General features: G+C 39.7%; 1 protein-coding gene across 1 annotated transcript in view; it reads right to left on the bottom strand.

Moving 5' to 3' along the window:
* KCNH8 (potassium voltage-gated channel subfamily H member 8) overlaps window positions 1–17,935 on the bottom strand; it is a 214,820-nt gene that overhangs the window by 87,764 nt on the left and 109,121 nt on the right. Inside the window, exons 4-5 of the mRNA XM_020807338.3 lie at window positions 10,682–10,809; window positions 6,177–6,417 (exon numbers count right to left, since the gene is read on the bottom strand). Of these exons, the coding sequence (XP_020662997.3) occupies window positions 6,177–6,417; window positions 10,682–10,809 (369 nt within the window). The remainder of the gene's footprint in view (window positions 1–6,176; window positions 6,418–10,681; window positions 10,810–17,935) is intronic.

Genomic DNA, 17,935 nt, shown 5'->3' with positions numbered 1-17,935 from the left:
TGCACTTGCCAATTTCCTGTAGTGGCTTAGGTCTGACTGCCCTGTGCTGTTTGTACTTGAATTATTACTCTCTGCAGTATCTCTTTGTTACTGGTGTCCCTTTCAGGCTCCTACACTGGTTAGTTTCAATGGAATGGTACACATTTGAAACTGACCAGAGTAAAAGGCTGAAATTGACAAGGTATATAAAAACTGGTAGAGAATAATACTTCTGGAAATGTAGGACTGTCAAATGTAATCTTGCGCAGAAAATTGATGGGAGGGGGAATAGCAGTGTTCAGCCTTCCAGTTTCTGTGCAAAGGGCAAAATGTTAATGATTTCTGGGATTAAAAAAAATTATCAGGTACTCCTTACATGTAGAAATTAAGTAGTGGCCTCCTGTACAAAGACCTCAATTATCACTGTACTACATTGGCCAGGGTAGCAACCAATGCCCTTCTCTGTGTGGGATTTAAAACATGTACACAAAATGATGCAGGAAAAGAATAGGCAGTGAAATTTTCCCAGCTACTGTGCCCTGTGTATCACTCAGAGCTTGTCCTCTCCAGTCAACCGGAATGTTTTCTGGTGAATGATGTCTCAAACTCCTGATGTCTCAAACTCAACTGGAGGATTGGGGGCACTTCTGGAAGAGCTGCCTGCCCTCTGGCTTACTTTGGTGGAAGGTGTGGTGGCTCATGGTGTATTGGGGTGAGAGAGAGATGTGCTGGAGGTTGACAGATGGAATAGCACATCTCCCACTGCCCAAGGCAATGGGAATACGCGTGCCCCAGTATGTATATATATATTCAACTTAGATCTTGCCCAATTAGGGCAAGCTCTACATTGGGCAGTTTACGCAGGATAAAAACTCACAAACCCTCATACACCACAATAATAACAAATATAATTTAAAAACAATTCAGCAATAAACAATCAATAGTTGTAACCATAAATTATGACCGACCCTATGACTAATCCAAAATTAATTAATACATTCTAAAAAACTACAAAATTATTGACAACACTCAGGAGATCCAGGAGATCCAGGATGTTTTAAATAATTCTGTTTTTACCATCTTTCTAAATGCAAGGAGAGAAGAAGCATAATAGTGATAGCAAACTCCAAATTTCAGTCTGACTTCTCCCAGTGGCTTCATATAGATTTTAAAAAGAATTGTGGAGATCGCTGACCCTGTGGGATCCCATAGCAAGAGGTATAATCTGGGATCAGCCATCAAGAAACAAGTGGAACCACTGAAATACAGAGCCCCAAATCCCTACGCCTGATAACTGTCTCAGAAGGATACCATGATCAATGGTATCAAAAGCTGCAGAAAGATCCAGGAGGACCAGCAGAGTTACACTCCTCCCCCCAATCTGGCTCCCTTAGAAGTTGATCTTGCAGGGGAACCAATGCTGTTTCAGTACCGTGTTGCAGCCAAAACTGATTGAAATGGATCTAGACTATCAGTTTCTTTCAAGAATGCCTGCAACTGATCAGCTACAATGATCAACTTGCCCAGGAGAGGATTATTTGAGACATGGCTATAATGGTTCAAGTTATCCATTGCCAAATTAGTTGAATGGGCCTTATTGTAGTTTCATTTAAACAGGAGGGCACAAGGCCCTCCTGGAGTGAAGCACTGATTATATGAGTTGCCCATTCAGCTGTTGTATCAATAGCAAGATGGACAAGGATTAAAAAGAGAGGTAGTAGTTCTTCAGTGTAAAAATGCCTCATCCACATTCTCTAGCCTTACTACTGGAAACTAATCCAATATAACCTGACTATATGGTGCACTGAACATTTCAAACTGATCTGCTGGAATAAGTAAGGTCCCGATGGATGTGTTTGACCTTTGATCTAAAATGAGCTGCCAGTTGGTTGCAGTTCTCTTCAATTGGCTGTAATTTTTGCTTTTGCTTGGAATTTATAAGGCCACAGACAACTCAAAAAAGAGTTCTGCTTGTTGACTGGAGGTCACTTTAATTAACTGGGTGTTATAGCCTCTTTTTGTGGCCTTAAATAAATTACAATGTGTGCTGGATATTTCCCTGATTGCTGCCAGATTGCATTGCATGGGAGCTTTCCCTCATGTGCTCTCTAGCTGTCTTCATAATTGCTGCATCACCCTCAGATCTTCTTTGAACCATGAGGAAGATCAGGCTCTGCACTGAAGAGGGCATTTAGGAGTGATTGTGTGTGTCTGCTTCCCTGGTCTTCTCTGAATAACAGTGGAAGACCTGGACTTTGACAGGAGCACCAATAAGATCAGTCAGAAAACCATCATGGACATTCTGGAAACCAATTGCATCCATGAGTTATTGGAGTGTACCATTTCAGTAGAGCCATTCATTCTATGGAGGGCCACTAATGTACAAAACTCCAAATTTTAGCAGGCAATGAATGGACCATGACAAGGCAAGAGACTCAGGGTTTATCACCTTCAGATAATCTTGTCTCTACCTAGACATGAACATCAAAGAGATGTCTTGCAATATGTGTAGGGCCCATAAGATGTTGGGACAGGCACATGAATGCTACAGAATCCATGAACTCCAAAGCTGCCCAGGATGACTGTGTCTCTGTATGGATGTTAAAGTCTCCCAGAAGCAAAAGTCTGAGGAACCTCAACAACACTCCAGAAACATAGTCTGTCAGCCCTGGCAGGGAGATCATTTGGTACACCAACACAATCCCCATTCTGTCCCACTAATCTAGCATGATATGATCATTCCAGGCCCAGGCATAAATAAGTAGAGATCCTGCTAACATTAAGAGAATTTCTATGGACAATGGTAGCACCTTCTCCCCTCCCCTCTGCTATGCCATGATGCTAGATCGAATATCTTGGGAGTTATAAGTGAGAGAGGGCAACCTCACCTTCCCTGTCCACCCAGATTTCAGTTGTACAAACCAGGTCAGCCTTTCTACTATAAGATCAAATATTAGCTCAGATTTATTTTGGACTGATGTGGAATTTAACAGCAGCATGCACACACAGATCAGACAGTCTACCAGTAATAACTTATATCAGATAGACTTGGGAAAACTGAATAATATGTATTACATTTTTTTTAAAAAATGAGTCAAATGTGCTTCATTTGTTGATATGAGGAAATTACATGCTTGAAACAATTCTCCCCCCAATAGATTTATATTATATATTAGTGTATTCTATTTTACTTTGCCTTTGCTTCAGCCTCTGTCACATTATATATCAATATGTCATACAGGAACTAAATTTAGCCTTGTTTATTTGTTTTGCTGGCAGTCATTTCACTTCAGTTAATGTAAAAATACAAACCTCTGTGGTAAAAATCGCTTACATACATACAGGTGTTAACTGGAAAATTATGTGGCCCAAAAATTCACTACAGTGACTATGTGAAGTATCAAAGTCTGGTACAGTAGTGTACTTCAAGGAATTAACAGAGCTTATATGGCTACTTTTAAGAAGCAACTTTTAGTTACAGATACTTGGGACATGGTGGCACTGTGGGCTAAACCGCAGAAGCCTGTGCTACAACCAAGCAGTTGTAAGATCAAATCCACGCAACGGAGTGAGCTCCCGTCGCTTGTCCCAGCTCCCGCCAACCTAGCGGTTTGAAAGCATGCAAAATGCGAGTAGATTAATAGGGACCACCTTGGTGGGAAGGTAACAGCGTTCTGTGTCTAAGTCGCACTGGCCATGTGACCACGGAAGATTGTCTTTGGACAAAAACGCTGGCTCTATGGCTTGGAAACGGAGATGAGCACCGCCCCCCAGAGTTGAACACGACAGGTCAAAAATTGTCAAGGGGAACCTTTACCTTTACCTTTTAGTTACAGATAAATTTTCCAAGGCTCCAAAAGTAGCGATTGCTATATCACAGTTTTTCTAGAAATTGCCATTGTCCTAGTGCTATGGAAGTCATCTGGGCACAGGGGCAAGAGGAATGGTGTTATGCTTATTTAGTCTACCTGCATTGATTGATAAAGTCTTAGCATCCATAAAGTCTCAAAGAGCACCCAATTGTATAGTAATGAATAAAGCAAGACCCCCCCTCTCTTATGGTAACTTTCAGATCTTACAATTAATTGATGGAGAGAAGGTGTCTGTATACAACTTTTCTGCCTCAACAAATGCATATAAAAACTTTACAAAGTGCTTAGGAGCCAAAGAATTTTAGCAGTAGAGCTTTGGGTTTATCTAGAACAGCGGTTCTCAGTCTTATGTAACCCAAGTGTCCTTGGACTGTAACTCCCAGAAATCCTGGACAGCACAGCTGGTGGTAAAGGCTTCTGGGAATTGCAGTCAAAGAACATCTGGGTTACCCAAGGTTGGGAACCACTGATCTAGAACCATGAGGCAATTCACTTTTCTTTTCATAAGTTATCTATAAAGACCACTTAGTCAGGTGGCATACAAATATGAGGGCAAAAACTCTATTGACCTCAGTGGTACCCGTTTCCAAGTGAGAAGGAACACAATTTGGATGTCACAGGTATGCCCTAGAAAATGAAATGCCTTTGTCTTCTGACCATTCAGTGTTCTCAAGTTGTCTCCAGTTTACAATAAAGGAATTACAGCTATTTTAAAGAATCCATTGGTGTACAAGGATAATAGGAGTACAATTATTAAACATCTGTTTGTTGAGTACATTCTTTTAAACACCTCTGAATCAGAATTAATGCTTCATGGAATATTGAAGAAAACATTACAATAGAAATTTAAAATGTGATTTCACTTCAGAATAAAGAATTTAACAAAGCAACTGAGTTTTCATATTATATTGTTGTTTCGGTTCTCACTGAAATTATAGCCTGAGATATGTATGCCTGGCTACTGTCGGATGATAAGGCAAAGTTCAAGCCTACTAAAATACTAGTTTCACAACCCCTGATTACCTGGAGCCAGAAAAAAAAAACCTGCCACCTATCCATAGCAATTCACATGGATATCAGATGAAATACTGCAGCATAGAATGGGACAATATTGGACAAATCTGAAGAGGATAGCTAATAATTACATTGTGCAGATGCCTTGGCTTGAAATGACATTTTCTGGAAGGGAATCTGATGAACAGATGATATTCTAAACCTTATTGAAAAACTGACAACAGCAAAAACCCACTGGGTCCAGGCAGAAGCCTTCTTAGCCTTGTTAAAGAATTCAGGTTTGAAATTCCTGATCTTCTGTCAAGAAATATGTAACATGTCCCTAAATTGACCTCTGTACCAGAGGATTATTTGGAAAGTAGCTGAAGAAACACATTTTTTAAAGAAATGTATTTGTAAAGGATTGATTTCCAGGTGAATCCAAAAAAATATTGACTGGTTAGCTTTCCTTTGGTTTCAAATAAATTGGCAAAAAACCTTGCTAGAAAGAAAATTACCAAACGTATATAAGAACAGGTTTCACAGAAAGATAATCATCATAGATTTTACAAGGATAAGCCCTCTCTCAATAACCTTTTAGAATTATTTGAGCAGATCTTCAAACATGGGGATAAAGGCAGAGTGATAGGTGCTCTGTACATGGAATTTTGAAAGACTTTTTCAAAAGTCTAAAAGCAAAGACTCCTGAGCAAACATTAATGAGTGCAGGAGCCTTGTGGCACAGTGGTTAAATTGCAGTAAGGCAGCCAAAACCATACTTGCAACCTGGGTTCAATCCCAGGTAGCTGGCTTGAGGCTGACCTAGCCTTCCATCCTTCTGAGGTCAGTAAATTGAGTACTCAGCTTGCTGGGATGGGTGGTGCAACATATAGCACACATAATTAACCTGTAAATTGTCCAGAAGGTGCTTTAAAGACTGTGGCACAGTATATAAGCAGTGCGCTTTGCTTTTGCTTTTTTGTATGCAATGTAAAAACACTGGTTGACAAATCTGCTAATAAATTAATGTTCTTAACTTGGTTCCCCATCTTTTGGACATCCTACGGCAACTGACTCATGAAGCTTGTACAGGTCATATGCCCCTCAGCAAGGGAGCCTCTCCTTGTTCTGAAAAGACTTACTGACTTCTTCTGCTCTCTGCAGAATTGGATTGATTTGTATTTTATCTTTCTACCCAAAATGAGCTTCAAAGTGGCTCACAGATACTTGAAGGTAGCACACCTTTCCTTTTACCTTTTCACCCAGAAAAAAATCTAGCCATTTTCAGAAAAAATACATGAACATGTCAGAAGGAAATGAAGTGTGTCTTACCTATGATAAAAAGAATTTCCACTGCAATGTCACTGACAGTTGTGCTTCGCGTTGTAGATAGATCATCATTGCCAATAAAGCAAACGTTATAAGGTACAGTCACAGCAACATAAAACGTTGCCAATAAAATAAGCCAGTCCCAGCCAGCTTTAAAGGTGCTAAAATGCAAAAGTATGAATTTGGACTTTTTTGCATCTGAAACTTTATACTCCGGGAATGCCGGTTTATCTACAAAAACATTCTGAAATTGAGAGAGAAAGAGAGAGGGGGAGAGGGAGAGAGAGAAAATGAATTAATATAAAATACAATGGTTTTTCTCTGATACCTAATGGAAACATTTTTAGTAGTCTTAGATTTCATAAAAGCTTTTCCTCCAGCCAAAGCCTAAATTTTGGATAAGTTTGACCTGATACTGTTCCTTTAATCCTCCTTTCGTGGTTCAGTATAATCATATTTTGCATTAATGTATTGTAGAGCTATTTTTATTCTCAGACAAGGAGAATGAAAACATTTTCTACTAGAAAGGGAAAAGGAAAATCCTCCATACAAACTGACTAAAGAGCCCCCAAAGTGTTCAACAGAACAGTTGTCATCATATAGCACTCTTTCTGATAGCTACCTGCTATCTACATAAGCCAATATTTTCAGTATAATGTCTACCATTTCTGAAGTACACATTAAATTTTGTTTAATAATCTTGAGCTTACTTCCCCGGGTATCAAAACAGGCCCCAGGAAAGGAGTAATGTAGCACTTGATGCCTTGTTTTTCACTTTTTATACTCATAACTGCAAAAATCTTCAATGACTTGGTCTCTAAAATGTGTTTCAGAGCACTTGCGAAATCTGACCAAAGCACAATTTGACCAAAGCTAAGGAAGTGCTTGCATCTTATCACTATTACAACTGCCACTTCCTTTTTTCCTAATATATATATTGCTTTTGTTTTCCAACAGCATCACATCATAGTTCATTTCAACATAATTAAAAATTGTAATTTAGAGACTGACACAGCATAACCCAAATAATGTCCTGGTACTATAGGCTCCCATATGGAAGGAGGGAGGAAAAGGGGGGGAACCTCATTGTACCACAAGATTCCTCAGTCTTCATTTAAGCACAGTAAGGAAACTAAGTCTGAAATATTGTGCACTTCTGCATGCTTACTCAGAAATAAAGCTCACCAAGTACAGCAGGACTTATTCCCATGTATCTGGGCAAGGCATGGCAACATAAGTATATTTGGCAGCTTTACATATAATCTGTGGTTACTTAGAAAAAAGTATTATTTTTTAAAATTGAGTTTTGTAATTAAAGCACAAGTAGATCATATTATGTATTCTATACGGGCTATGCAGATTCAGTTCAAATCCAGAGAGAAATCTCCTTCTAGTATATTTACAAAACTGGTTATCTGATTCAGAATCTTACTGTGAATTAGGAGACAGAAAGTAATGGGTATCTATAAATAACTTCTGCTTTAAACCTGTAAGGGGCAATATGAATAAGTGCACTTAAAAGAATCAAAATCCTATTCCTCTCATCCAGGTAAGATCAATGTGTGCTATGAAAAGAATTTGGGTGCATTAAAGTGGGAGCCAAAGAAGGAGGGGGGCAACTTCTATGTAAAATAATTGACTAAATTGATCTGCATGAGGGGTGCACTGTCAAAACAAACTCTTCCATAGCATGTTGTCACTGCACGGTGAGATCAGTTTTTACAATACATGGAGAAAAATAAGTGGTATCAGCAGTCAACTTGAGACAGTGTCTCATGTTTTTCAAGGTCTGATGACTTGATGTGTTGTTAAAAAATTAATGTATAATTAATTTCGGGCTGAGGGGATAAAGCAGGTTGAACCATTTCTTCTTCGATGGTGGTTCTGACAAAAAATATCCCTTCTCCACTCCCTGCTGTGTGTTCTTCCTTCCCTAATAGCGCTAGATTTACATTAGACTGGGACAAAGCTTTTGTTGCTAAAGCCAGGATGGGAAAGATGCTAAAACTGATTCCCTCTGACTGCCCATCTGTAAGGTCCCTGCAATTCTGGAGAATCATGGTTGCTGTGCACTGCTATTCAAAGGCATCATGTAGGAACTGAAGAATGACCTGTAGCAGTGGCTGCAACAACCCCATACCTGAAAAAAGGAGGGTGAGAGCAAGGATAGCTCAGACCTACTCAACATAACTGGAGTCTTCCTGGTTGCTGGTTTCTTGGATTTCTTCAGAGTCAGGCCTTATAGGAGGAGAGACTCGCAAAATCCTGAGGGTCTAATTCTGAGCATCTTTAGAGTCAAGCAATCAGGAAGATTCCAGGTCTGTATACCAGAGAGGAGCCATCCTGCCTCTTATCATCCTTCCTGGAGGAAGTGTGTAGAGGAAACATACATTGCCACCCCAAACTACCATCAGCCCATTTTTCTTTTCAGGTCTGGGACACTGAGATTCTCTCTGACTCTTCTTCGGCATGACTGGGTGCCTCTCAATCTTCATCTTCTCTTTCAGGCAGGAGCACTGATGTTGCCTCCACCTCCTTTTTTGGGGGGGGGAGTGGCTGCAGCTGTACTCTTCTTCAACCAAAGCGAATGAGTCCGCTGTCACAGCAGTGAAATGTCCCTCTGTGGTTCTGCGACTTTTAATCATGTTCCTGCCATGTTTTGTGGTCACATGGTATTTATTATGTTGTTTGTTCCACTGTGTTTTGGGGTTACTGAATCATTTCCTTAAATTACTCATCTTGGGTACTACAACCCCCGTTGTTATTATTTTTAAAAATCATATATATTTTTAATAACAATACATTGGGAACAGACATGGGATATTCATTTTTTTCAGCTATGTAAGCCTGAAAAGGTGGGTCTTCAAAGATAAAAGGAAGGGCGCCAACCTAACTTTCTTTTCTTTTTAATATTTTTATTGTATTTTTTTCTATTTTTCTATCCGTTGCAGCCAGAGTGATTTATTACAATATATTCCATTCATTTAATCTTATACTCTCTAACATAGTATTAATGTAATCTATTCTACTTAAGTTGATGTAGATTTCATCCAGGTATAAAGAGGTTCCCATTTATTATTATCCAGTCTGTCATTTAGTGTATCTGTCAAAATATCAATTTCTGCTAATTCCAAAATCTTCTCAGTAAATTCCTTATTTGTCGGCACCTTTGTCGTCTTCCACTTACTGGCATATACAATTCTAGCTGCTGTTATCAGCAGAATTAAAGTCAAGTAGGTCTTGTTTTTTTCAACAAGTTTATTGACCACCAGTCTAGGACAATACCATGTTCTGCCAGTTCATCTTTGTTCTTTAGATTAAAGCCACTGTCTAATATCTCAGCATATCTCCCATTTGTCCCTTGAGGTGTTCTTGCAAGATTAGAGAACGCTTCTAATGGAGCTACCCATAATGGTATCTTTCTGTAATGTTGTACCTTAACTGTCTTTCAGACCCATAATAAAGCTCTCCTGTAAATTAAATGTTTTGCATTGCTTATCATCTTGTTACCTTAGGTAGGCATGCCAGCCCAGTCTTAAATCATGCCCCTAAATTTTTAAAAGTCTCTGATTTTGTAGAGTAACCCATTCTCTCACCCAGGACAGAGCTATCTGAAGGGCTCTGTCTTCCCATATGAACCTTCTGGGACCCTAAGGTCTTCAGAGGAGGCCCCCTTTGTCCCTTCCATTACCCTCACAGGTATGTTTGATGGAGACATGAGAGAGGGTCCTCACTTTGGCTGTTTCCAGGTTGTGGAATGCTCTTCAGGAGGTTAGGTTGGCCCCATCCCTTTTATCTGCTTGCCAAATGTTAAAGACCTGCCATTTTAGGCAGGTTTGTAAGAACTACATTGGGCAAGACTGAGTTCATCTTGGATGCTGGGTCTACCTTCTTTTAAAGTGCACATTTAAAGCTTTTCAAATAGTTAGTGTGTTTTTAGTCCAACTCATTTAAATTCAGTTGTGAGCCCCCTTTAGGCCACCACACCAGGAGAAGGGAGGCACAGCAATAAACCAAAGAAAGAAAGAAAGAAAATTAAATCATTCTAATTCCGTCTTACACTGATAATATAAGGAACGGTTGCGCAAACTGCAAGATGATCTCGTTTCATTATAACTTGGCTTGAAAAACTTCCTTAAGTTGGAGAAACATAAAAAGGTGTGCAATTGTAAAACTGTGAAAGTAAATGCTATTGATCTATAGAACTTTCTTTGTAGCGTATGTGAAACATCAGGGTCTTAACCTGCCCTTGTCTTTGACTTGTCTAATACTTTAATTCACCCATAATGAAAACATACTGTTCGTGTTTTGTTTTTCTTGGTGGGAGGCCTTCGTGTCTGCTGTTGACCTTCTATATTATATTATTGAAAAGAAACTTTCAGAGCAAGATATCATGACAAATAAAATTACAAAAGATTAGTAGCACCTATTAAAGTAATTCTTTTGAGTAATGCGAAAATACGCTCTTCAAATGACAGCACAAAAGGAGCTTGGTGCTCTGTACCTACATTATTAATTTTTAATTTGTTCTTCTCTCTTCTTTGTAGGTGTCCGGAGATGTGATAAAGGACAGCTCTGCTTCGTCTGCGTGCTGAATCAAAATGTGATCCTGTTCTTCCTCTTCCTTTGAGTTTTTCTGGAGAACAAAGGAAAGACACTGTTAATCAATGCAGGGAGCAATTTAACCTCCGGAAAATGAACCATTGATATTTGAGGTTTTACCAGTTTAGCATACTAAGCCACCATTTGTTGTTTGTTTTTGCTGTTTCTATTTTTAACCTCAGAAGAAAAATGAAAATCACTTTCAGTAGAGAGAGCCAATGGGGTATAGTGCTTAGAGAGTTATGTCTTCACGGGGGAAATTAGAGTTCAAATCCATACTTAGTTGTGCTGCTCACTGTTCCTTACTCACATCCTAATCTATCTCATATGCAGTAATAATCTTATCGCTATATATACCAAAAGGAGCACAGTGCAGGAAAGCAGGATACAAAGATTGTTCTTCATCACTACCATTATTATCAGAAATCTAGCCATAACTTGAGGGAGAAAAACAATGTTCAAGAAATGGTACCATCACAGAATTATATTATGGCCTGAGAACATGTAGGTCTTCAGCCAAAAAGGGTAAATATATTTTGGAGAGCATCTGTTTGGAAGAAGGAATTCCTTAAATGGTGAAAGCATGCATGATTGTTACAGCAGGAACTTTTCACACCTCCCACATTTTGCAAATTAGCTTGACATGTTTTGTCATTGGTTTGTGGACCAAAACACAGGCTTTGTCTGATTTCTGAAACTGAAGCATCTGCCAGAGTCACCTCTGAATTCATCAACTAACAACATGTTATGTATAACATACAGTTTGACACTGAGTGTAAACATTTCATGAATTTGCTTGTCTGATGTAATCGCTCATAGTTCCAATTCTGGCATCTTACAAGGTGGAAGCAGAAATAGTCGATGACCTTAAATTGCTCTTCTTAAATTACAGTAAACCTTGAATGTGCAACAGGACTCATTAATACATGCTTTAAAAAAAAGAAAGAAAATGCTAGATTTCATATAATATTACTCTTAAGAGTGCTGCTAGAAATGAGAAAAGGAATTTGGTGATCCTTGGACAAAGCTGTCTGTCAAGCAAGTCTCATTAAAGCTGATGCCAAATATATAGATGAAGTGAAGAAAACCCAGTGCCATCAATTAGAAATAGCTACAAAGTGTACCGTGATGTCGCCACACAAGAAAACAAAGGACTTGATGTGTATGTGATTGATGTGAAGGCTCAGATGTAAAATGAATTCACTAATGAGGCCAACTCAGACCAGTGACAACCTCACTATAAATGATTTTGGCAATGTTTCATTCATCACACACAGCTGGCTAAGAAAGCTTTTAAACACAAGCTTCAAAGGCTTCTCTGCTATTGCACCATTTACTAGAATACATTGACTTCTACTTTTGCATATTCCTCCCCCTACGGGGAAGACATCTTAACCATCAAAACACTATGGGCCAAATGTTAAGTATTGGATGAAATGCTCTCATTGGGGGAAGCAAGATACACTCACTCTTCCTGTAGCCGTACATTTTATTAGTTCCCAAAACCACCCACAGATCTAGAACAGAGGTCATGTTATCTCAGAATAATCTCAAGCCAATATCTGCCATATTTTTCCTGAAAAACATGCAAAGGAAACCCCCAAACTTCCTAGGCAGCTTATACTGTTACTAAAAGATTCATAATATTAACCCTACAGTCCCCTTTAGACGTTGTTTGCTTTGCCATTTGTTAACTATAGCTGTGCACAAATGGTCTTCTAAAATTCTCCATCCTATTTCTATGAAGAGAAATTGTGGGTGACAATTTTGATGAATTTCCCCTGAGGGAAAGAGAATTTCTCAACAATTACACAAAGGTGGGTCTTATAATTACCAGTGGTTGCAGCTTTGCACTCCCCCAGAAAGATTTTTGTCTCTTTGTAGTGCCTCTACAAACGGCAATACCAATAACTGTCTTGGTTAACCTGGCCACGTTCTTCTTCCCTCCCAATGCCCTCTACCTAGTGTCATTATTCATCATTCTAATGTCAAAAGGAAGGAGAGGCAGCCACCAGAAATAGGAGAAGATGTTTTATAAGGGAGGGGGATATCTGCATAGCAGCTTTCCATTGCTAGAGGAATAAGAAAATCTCACATTATTTCTTAGAATAAATATCTTCACAGATGTTCACAGAAACAAGGCAGAGAGGTTCAAATTTACCCTAAAGAATAAATTTATGAATTGCTTTCATGCAGCTCAGAGTTCATTTGCGTCTGTCCCATATAAAATGAAAATGTTATGCATCTGATAGATTAAGAATACTTTTTGAAGGTTCACATTGATGCACATAGGGCAGATCTAGACAACCAAATTATACTGGACTGTATCAGGTTGAATTATGCTTAGCAGGGTTGCATTCAGATATGGTATGTCCGCAAGCACCCTATCTAGCCTTTCTCTCTCTTTAAAGGAAAAGAAAGAAAGAAAGAAAGAAAGAAAGAAAGAAAGAAAGAAAGAAAGAAAGAAAGAAAGAAAGAAAGAAAGAAAGAAAGAAAGAAAGAAAGAAAGAAAGAAAGAAAGAAAGAAAACACATGCACAAAATTCCCCTCCTTGTCTCCTCATCCATGCTTCCCTTAAGATGCTTCATGATTATTAAAAAGTTAAAAGTTTCCTCCCATTCTGCCATGGGGAGGGGGAGAAAAAGAGAAAAAGTTTTCTATTGTTACCCCCAAAGTGCCATATTGCATCATCACTGCCTTGGGGTTTCAAAAGAAACAAACAAGCAAGCAAACAAACAGACAAAAACACCACTGCTTCCTCTATTTTCTCCTCCACAGGGGAGGGAGTGGGAGGAAGTTTTCAGTTTCCCAATATCACCCAGTGGCTTAAGCCAAGGGATAGCTTAAGCCATCTGCTTTGGTTTGGCAAAATGGACTAACTTTACATCCACAGAAAAGGAGCCCCAGATAGACACCCAAAAAGACTTGGGTAGGTATGGATCAGGGATAGGCTGGTTTGTGATGGTCCATATGTCATGTGGTCAATCAGGAAAATAGTGAACCAGCCCAACCCCAGAGCAGACCAAACTGTAGGACAAATCCCTGTCTAATCACACCTGTAGTGTCACTACAGAATAATTGAAGGCCTCTAGAATGATTTGAGAATGAGTGGTCAGGCACTTAAAGAAATGGGAGTGCCTGACCACTTTATCTGTCTCCTGAGAAACCTATATGTGGGACAGGAAGCAACAGTTAGAACTGGTCATGGAACAACTGAGTGGTTCAAAATTGGGAAAGGAGTACGGCAAGGCTGTATACTGTCCCCCAGCTTATTTAACTTATATGCAGAATACATCATGCAAAAGGCAGGACAGGAGGAATCCCCAGCCAGAATTAAGATTGCCGGAAGAAATATCAACAACCTCCGATATGCAGATGATACCACTCTGATGGCAGAAAGTGAGGAGGAATTAAAGAACCTTGTAATGAGAGTGAAAGAGGAGAGTGCAAAAAACGGTCTGAAACTCAACATCAAAAAACCTAAGATCATGGCCACTGGTCCCATCACCTCCTGGGAAATAGAAGGGGAAGATATGGAGGCAGTGCCAAATTTTATCTTCCAGGGCTCCATGATCACTGCAGATGGAGACAGCAGCCCTGAAATTAAAAGATGCCTTCTTCTTGGGAGGAAAGCGATGACAAATCTTGACAGCATCTTGAAAAGCAGAGACATCACCTTGCCAACAAACGTCCGAATAGTCAAAGCTATGGTTTTTCCTGTCGTGATGGATGGAAGTGAGAGCTGGACCATAAAGAAAGCAGACCGCCGAAGAATTGATGCCTTTGAATTGTGGTGCTGGAGGAGGCTCTTGAGAATCTCCTGGACTGCAAGGAGAACAAACCTATCAGTTCTAAAGGAAATCAACCCTGAGTGCTCACTGGAAGGACAGATCCTGAAGCTGAGGCTCCAGTACTTTGGCCATCTCATGAGAAGAAAAGAGTCCTTGGAAAAAACCCTGATGTTAGGAAGGTGTGACGGCAAGAGGAGAAGGGGACGACCGAGGATGAGATGGCTGGACAGTGTCTGCGAAACAACCAACATGAAATTGACACTACTACAGGAGGCAGTGGAGGATAGGAGGGCCTGGCGTGCTCTGGTCCATGGGGTCACGAAGAGTCGGACACGACTAAATGACTAAACACACACACAGAATGATTTACTGCATTCCACAAAATCATCAGGGGGGAGGGGGGAATCCATTTGAGGAAAACCATATTAATAGAGAAATTTCTTGAAGAAAAGCTTCCAATACCTCTCGGAATTCATGATTAAATAAAGAGCATTGCTTGCATAACTGAATTTCTAAAAGCAAATGGCTGAAATGCTAGGCTGGGTTGTCAGAAAGTACAGTGGTGCCTTGCTTTATGATTGCCCTGTTTAATGACAAAACCGCATTACGATGATTTTTTTGCGATCGCTTTTGTGATTGCAAAACAATGTTTCCTATGGGGGAATTTCACTTTGCGATGATTGGTTCCCTGCTTCGGGAACCAATTCTTCACAAAATGACGATTTTCCAACAGCTGATCGGCAGTTTCAAAATGGCCACCGGGTAAACAAAATGGCCCCCCACTGTTTTCCGGAATGGATTCCTCGCTGCACAGGCAGCGAAAATGGCCGCCCTATGGAGGATTTTCATTGGACCGTGAGTTTACAGCCCTTTGGAACGCATTAAATGGGTTTTAATGCGTTTCAATGGGTTTTTTCTTTTTGCATTATATTTTCATTCTACAGCGATTTTGCTGGAATGAATTAACGTTGTAATGCGGGGCACCACTGTATGAAACTGATATAAATATGATGCAGAAATGTAAATAGGATGGCATGGATCTTACAGAATGGCAGAACTTTTACTAAGTAAGTTTTGGTAAGTTTCATAACATTATGCCTCTAACAGTTTTCACAAAATATTTTGGGATGGGATAAGTGTAGTATAAGTGTCAATACTATTTTAAGGTATAACTTTAGCTAAACCATCTTGTCAGGCTGCTAATTGCCCTGGGAATATTGTGAAAGTATAAATCCATTTGCAGATGAAGTATGTTTTTCATAGTCTGGTCCTAATTCATTAATCACTGAAAGATTGATTGAATAGACTTATATCAGACTAAATTGTTATAAAAATCTATCATTTTATGAAAGACTTTCTTTACACACAGACTCAAATAAAGTGGCTAGGGCATGTACAAAAATGTTATTAACTTTCAAAGGCTTAGCTATGTTTCAGCATGTGCAACAAAACAAAACAGGAAACACACAAAAACATAGGCTAGAACCTAATACACACCAAAGTGAAATCCTATAATTCATGGTGGTGAATTACCACTGATTAATGAAGTGCTTTATTGTGCTTGGGATACTTCTCAAGAGTGCATTTCACCCCATGGACTACTTGGTTCAGCCCAGTATACGGGGATATCCTTAGGAAGGTCATGTGCCAGTAAAGTTTAATCTCTGAGCAAGACACCATGATGGAGAGGAAAGCAGCATGTATCCCCGTAGAAGCTTGAGGTCGCAGAACCAGAGTTTGGGAGTTCAATTCCCTACTGTATCTCCTAGGAAAACAGCTGGTCTGTGTAGCTTTCAGTATACAGACCCAGAGTGTCCCCAGAAAAAAAAGGAACGATAAATCTCCTTGAAGCTCTTTATACATAGAAAACTCTGAAAAGGTCAGGTTTTTCCAAAGCAAATTGGTGGCACCTAATTATTATATTATTATTCTTGATTTAGACAGTATCTTCAAAAGCAGAGATGATGTCTCTGCTTTTGAAGATGCTGTCTAGGTTTGTCATCGCTTTCCTCCCAAGAAGCAGGCGTCTTTTAATTTCACAGCTGCTGTCACCATTTGCAGTGATCATGGAGCCCAGGAAAGTAAAATCTGTCACTGTCTCCATATCTTCCCCTTCTATTTGCCAGGAGGAGATGGGACCAGTGGCCATGATCTTAGGTTTTTTTGATGTTGAGCTTCAGACCATTTTTGGTGCTCTCCTCTTTCACCCTCATTAAGAGGTTTTTTAATTCCTTCTCACTTTCTGCCATCAGAGTGGTATCATCTGCATAGCTGAGGTTGATATTTCTTCCGGCAATCTTAATTCTGGCTTGGGATTCCTCCAGTCCAGCCTTTCGCATGATGTATTCTGCATATAAGTTAAATAAGCAGGGAGACAATATACAGCCTTGTCGTACTCATTTCCCAATTTTGAACCACTCAGTTGTTCCATGTCCAGTTCTAACTGTTGCTTCCTGTCCCACATATAGATTTCTCAGGAGGTAGAAAAAGTGGTCAGGCACTCCCATTTCTTTAAGAACTTGCCATAGTTTGCTGTGGTCCACACAGTCAAAGGTTTTTGTGTGGTCGATGATGTTTCTCTGGAACTCTCTGGCTTTCTCCATAATCCAGCTCATGTTAGCAATTTGGTCTCTAGTTTCTCTGCCCCTTCAAAATCCAGCTAGTACTTCTGGGAGTTCTCGGTCCACATACTGCTGAAGCCTGCCTTGGAGCATAATCTTGCTAGTGTGTGAAATGAGTGCATTTGTACGGTAGTTGGAGCATTCTTTGGCACTGCCTTTCTTTGGGATTGGGATGTAGACTGTTTTTTTTTCCAATCCTCTGGCTACTGCTGAATTTTCCAAACTTGCTGGCGTATTGAGTGTAGCACCTTAACAGCATCTTTTTTTTTTTTTTGAGATTTTAAATAGTTCAACTGGAATGCCATCACCTCCACTGGCGTTGTTGTTAGCCATGCTTTCTAAGGCCCACTTGACTTCACTCTCCAGGATGTCTGGCTCAAGGTCCACAACCACACTATCTGGGTTATCCAGGACATCCAGATCTTTCTGGTATTTTCTTGCCACCTCTTCTTGATGTCTTCTGCTTCTGTGAAGTCCCTACCATTTTTGTTCTTTATCATGTCCATCTTTGCACAAAATGTTCCTTTAATATCTCCATTTTTTTGAACAGATCTCTGGTTTTTCCCTTTCTATTAGTTTCCTCTATTTCTTTGCATTGTGCATTCAATTTTCTGTTATTTTCTCTATCTCCTTTGCATTTTGTTTCCCTTGTCTTCTCTGCTATTTGTAGGGCCTCGTTGGACAGCCACTTTGCTTTCTTGCATTTCCTTTTCTTTGGGATGCTTTTTGTTGCTGCGTCCTGTACAAT

This window comes from Pogona vitticeps, chromosome 6 (genome assembly GCF_051106095.1).
Source record: "Pogona vitticeps strain Pit_001003342236 chromosome 6, PviZW2.1, whole genome shotgun sequence".
In the NCBI taxonomy this organism is placed as follows: Eukaryota; Metazoa; Chordata; class Lepidosauria; order Squamata; family Agamidae; genus Pogona; species Pogona vitticeps.
The sequence above is the reverse complement of the archived record's forward strand: the minus strand, read 5'-3'. Positions and strand labels throughout refer to the sequence as shown.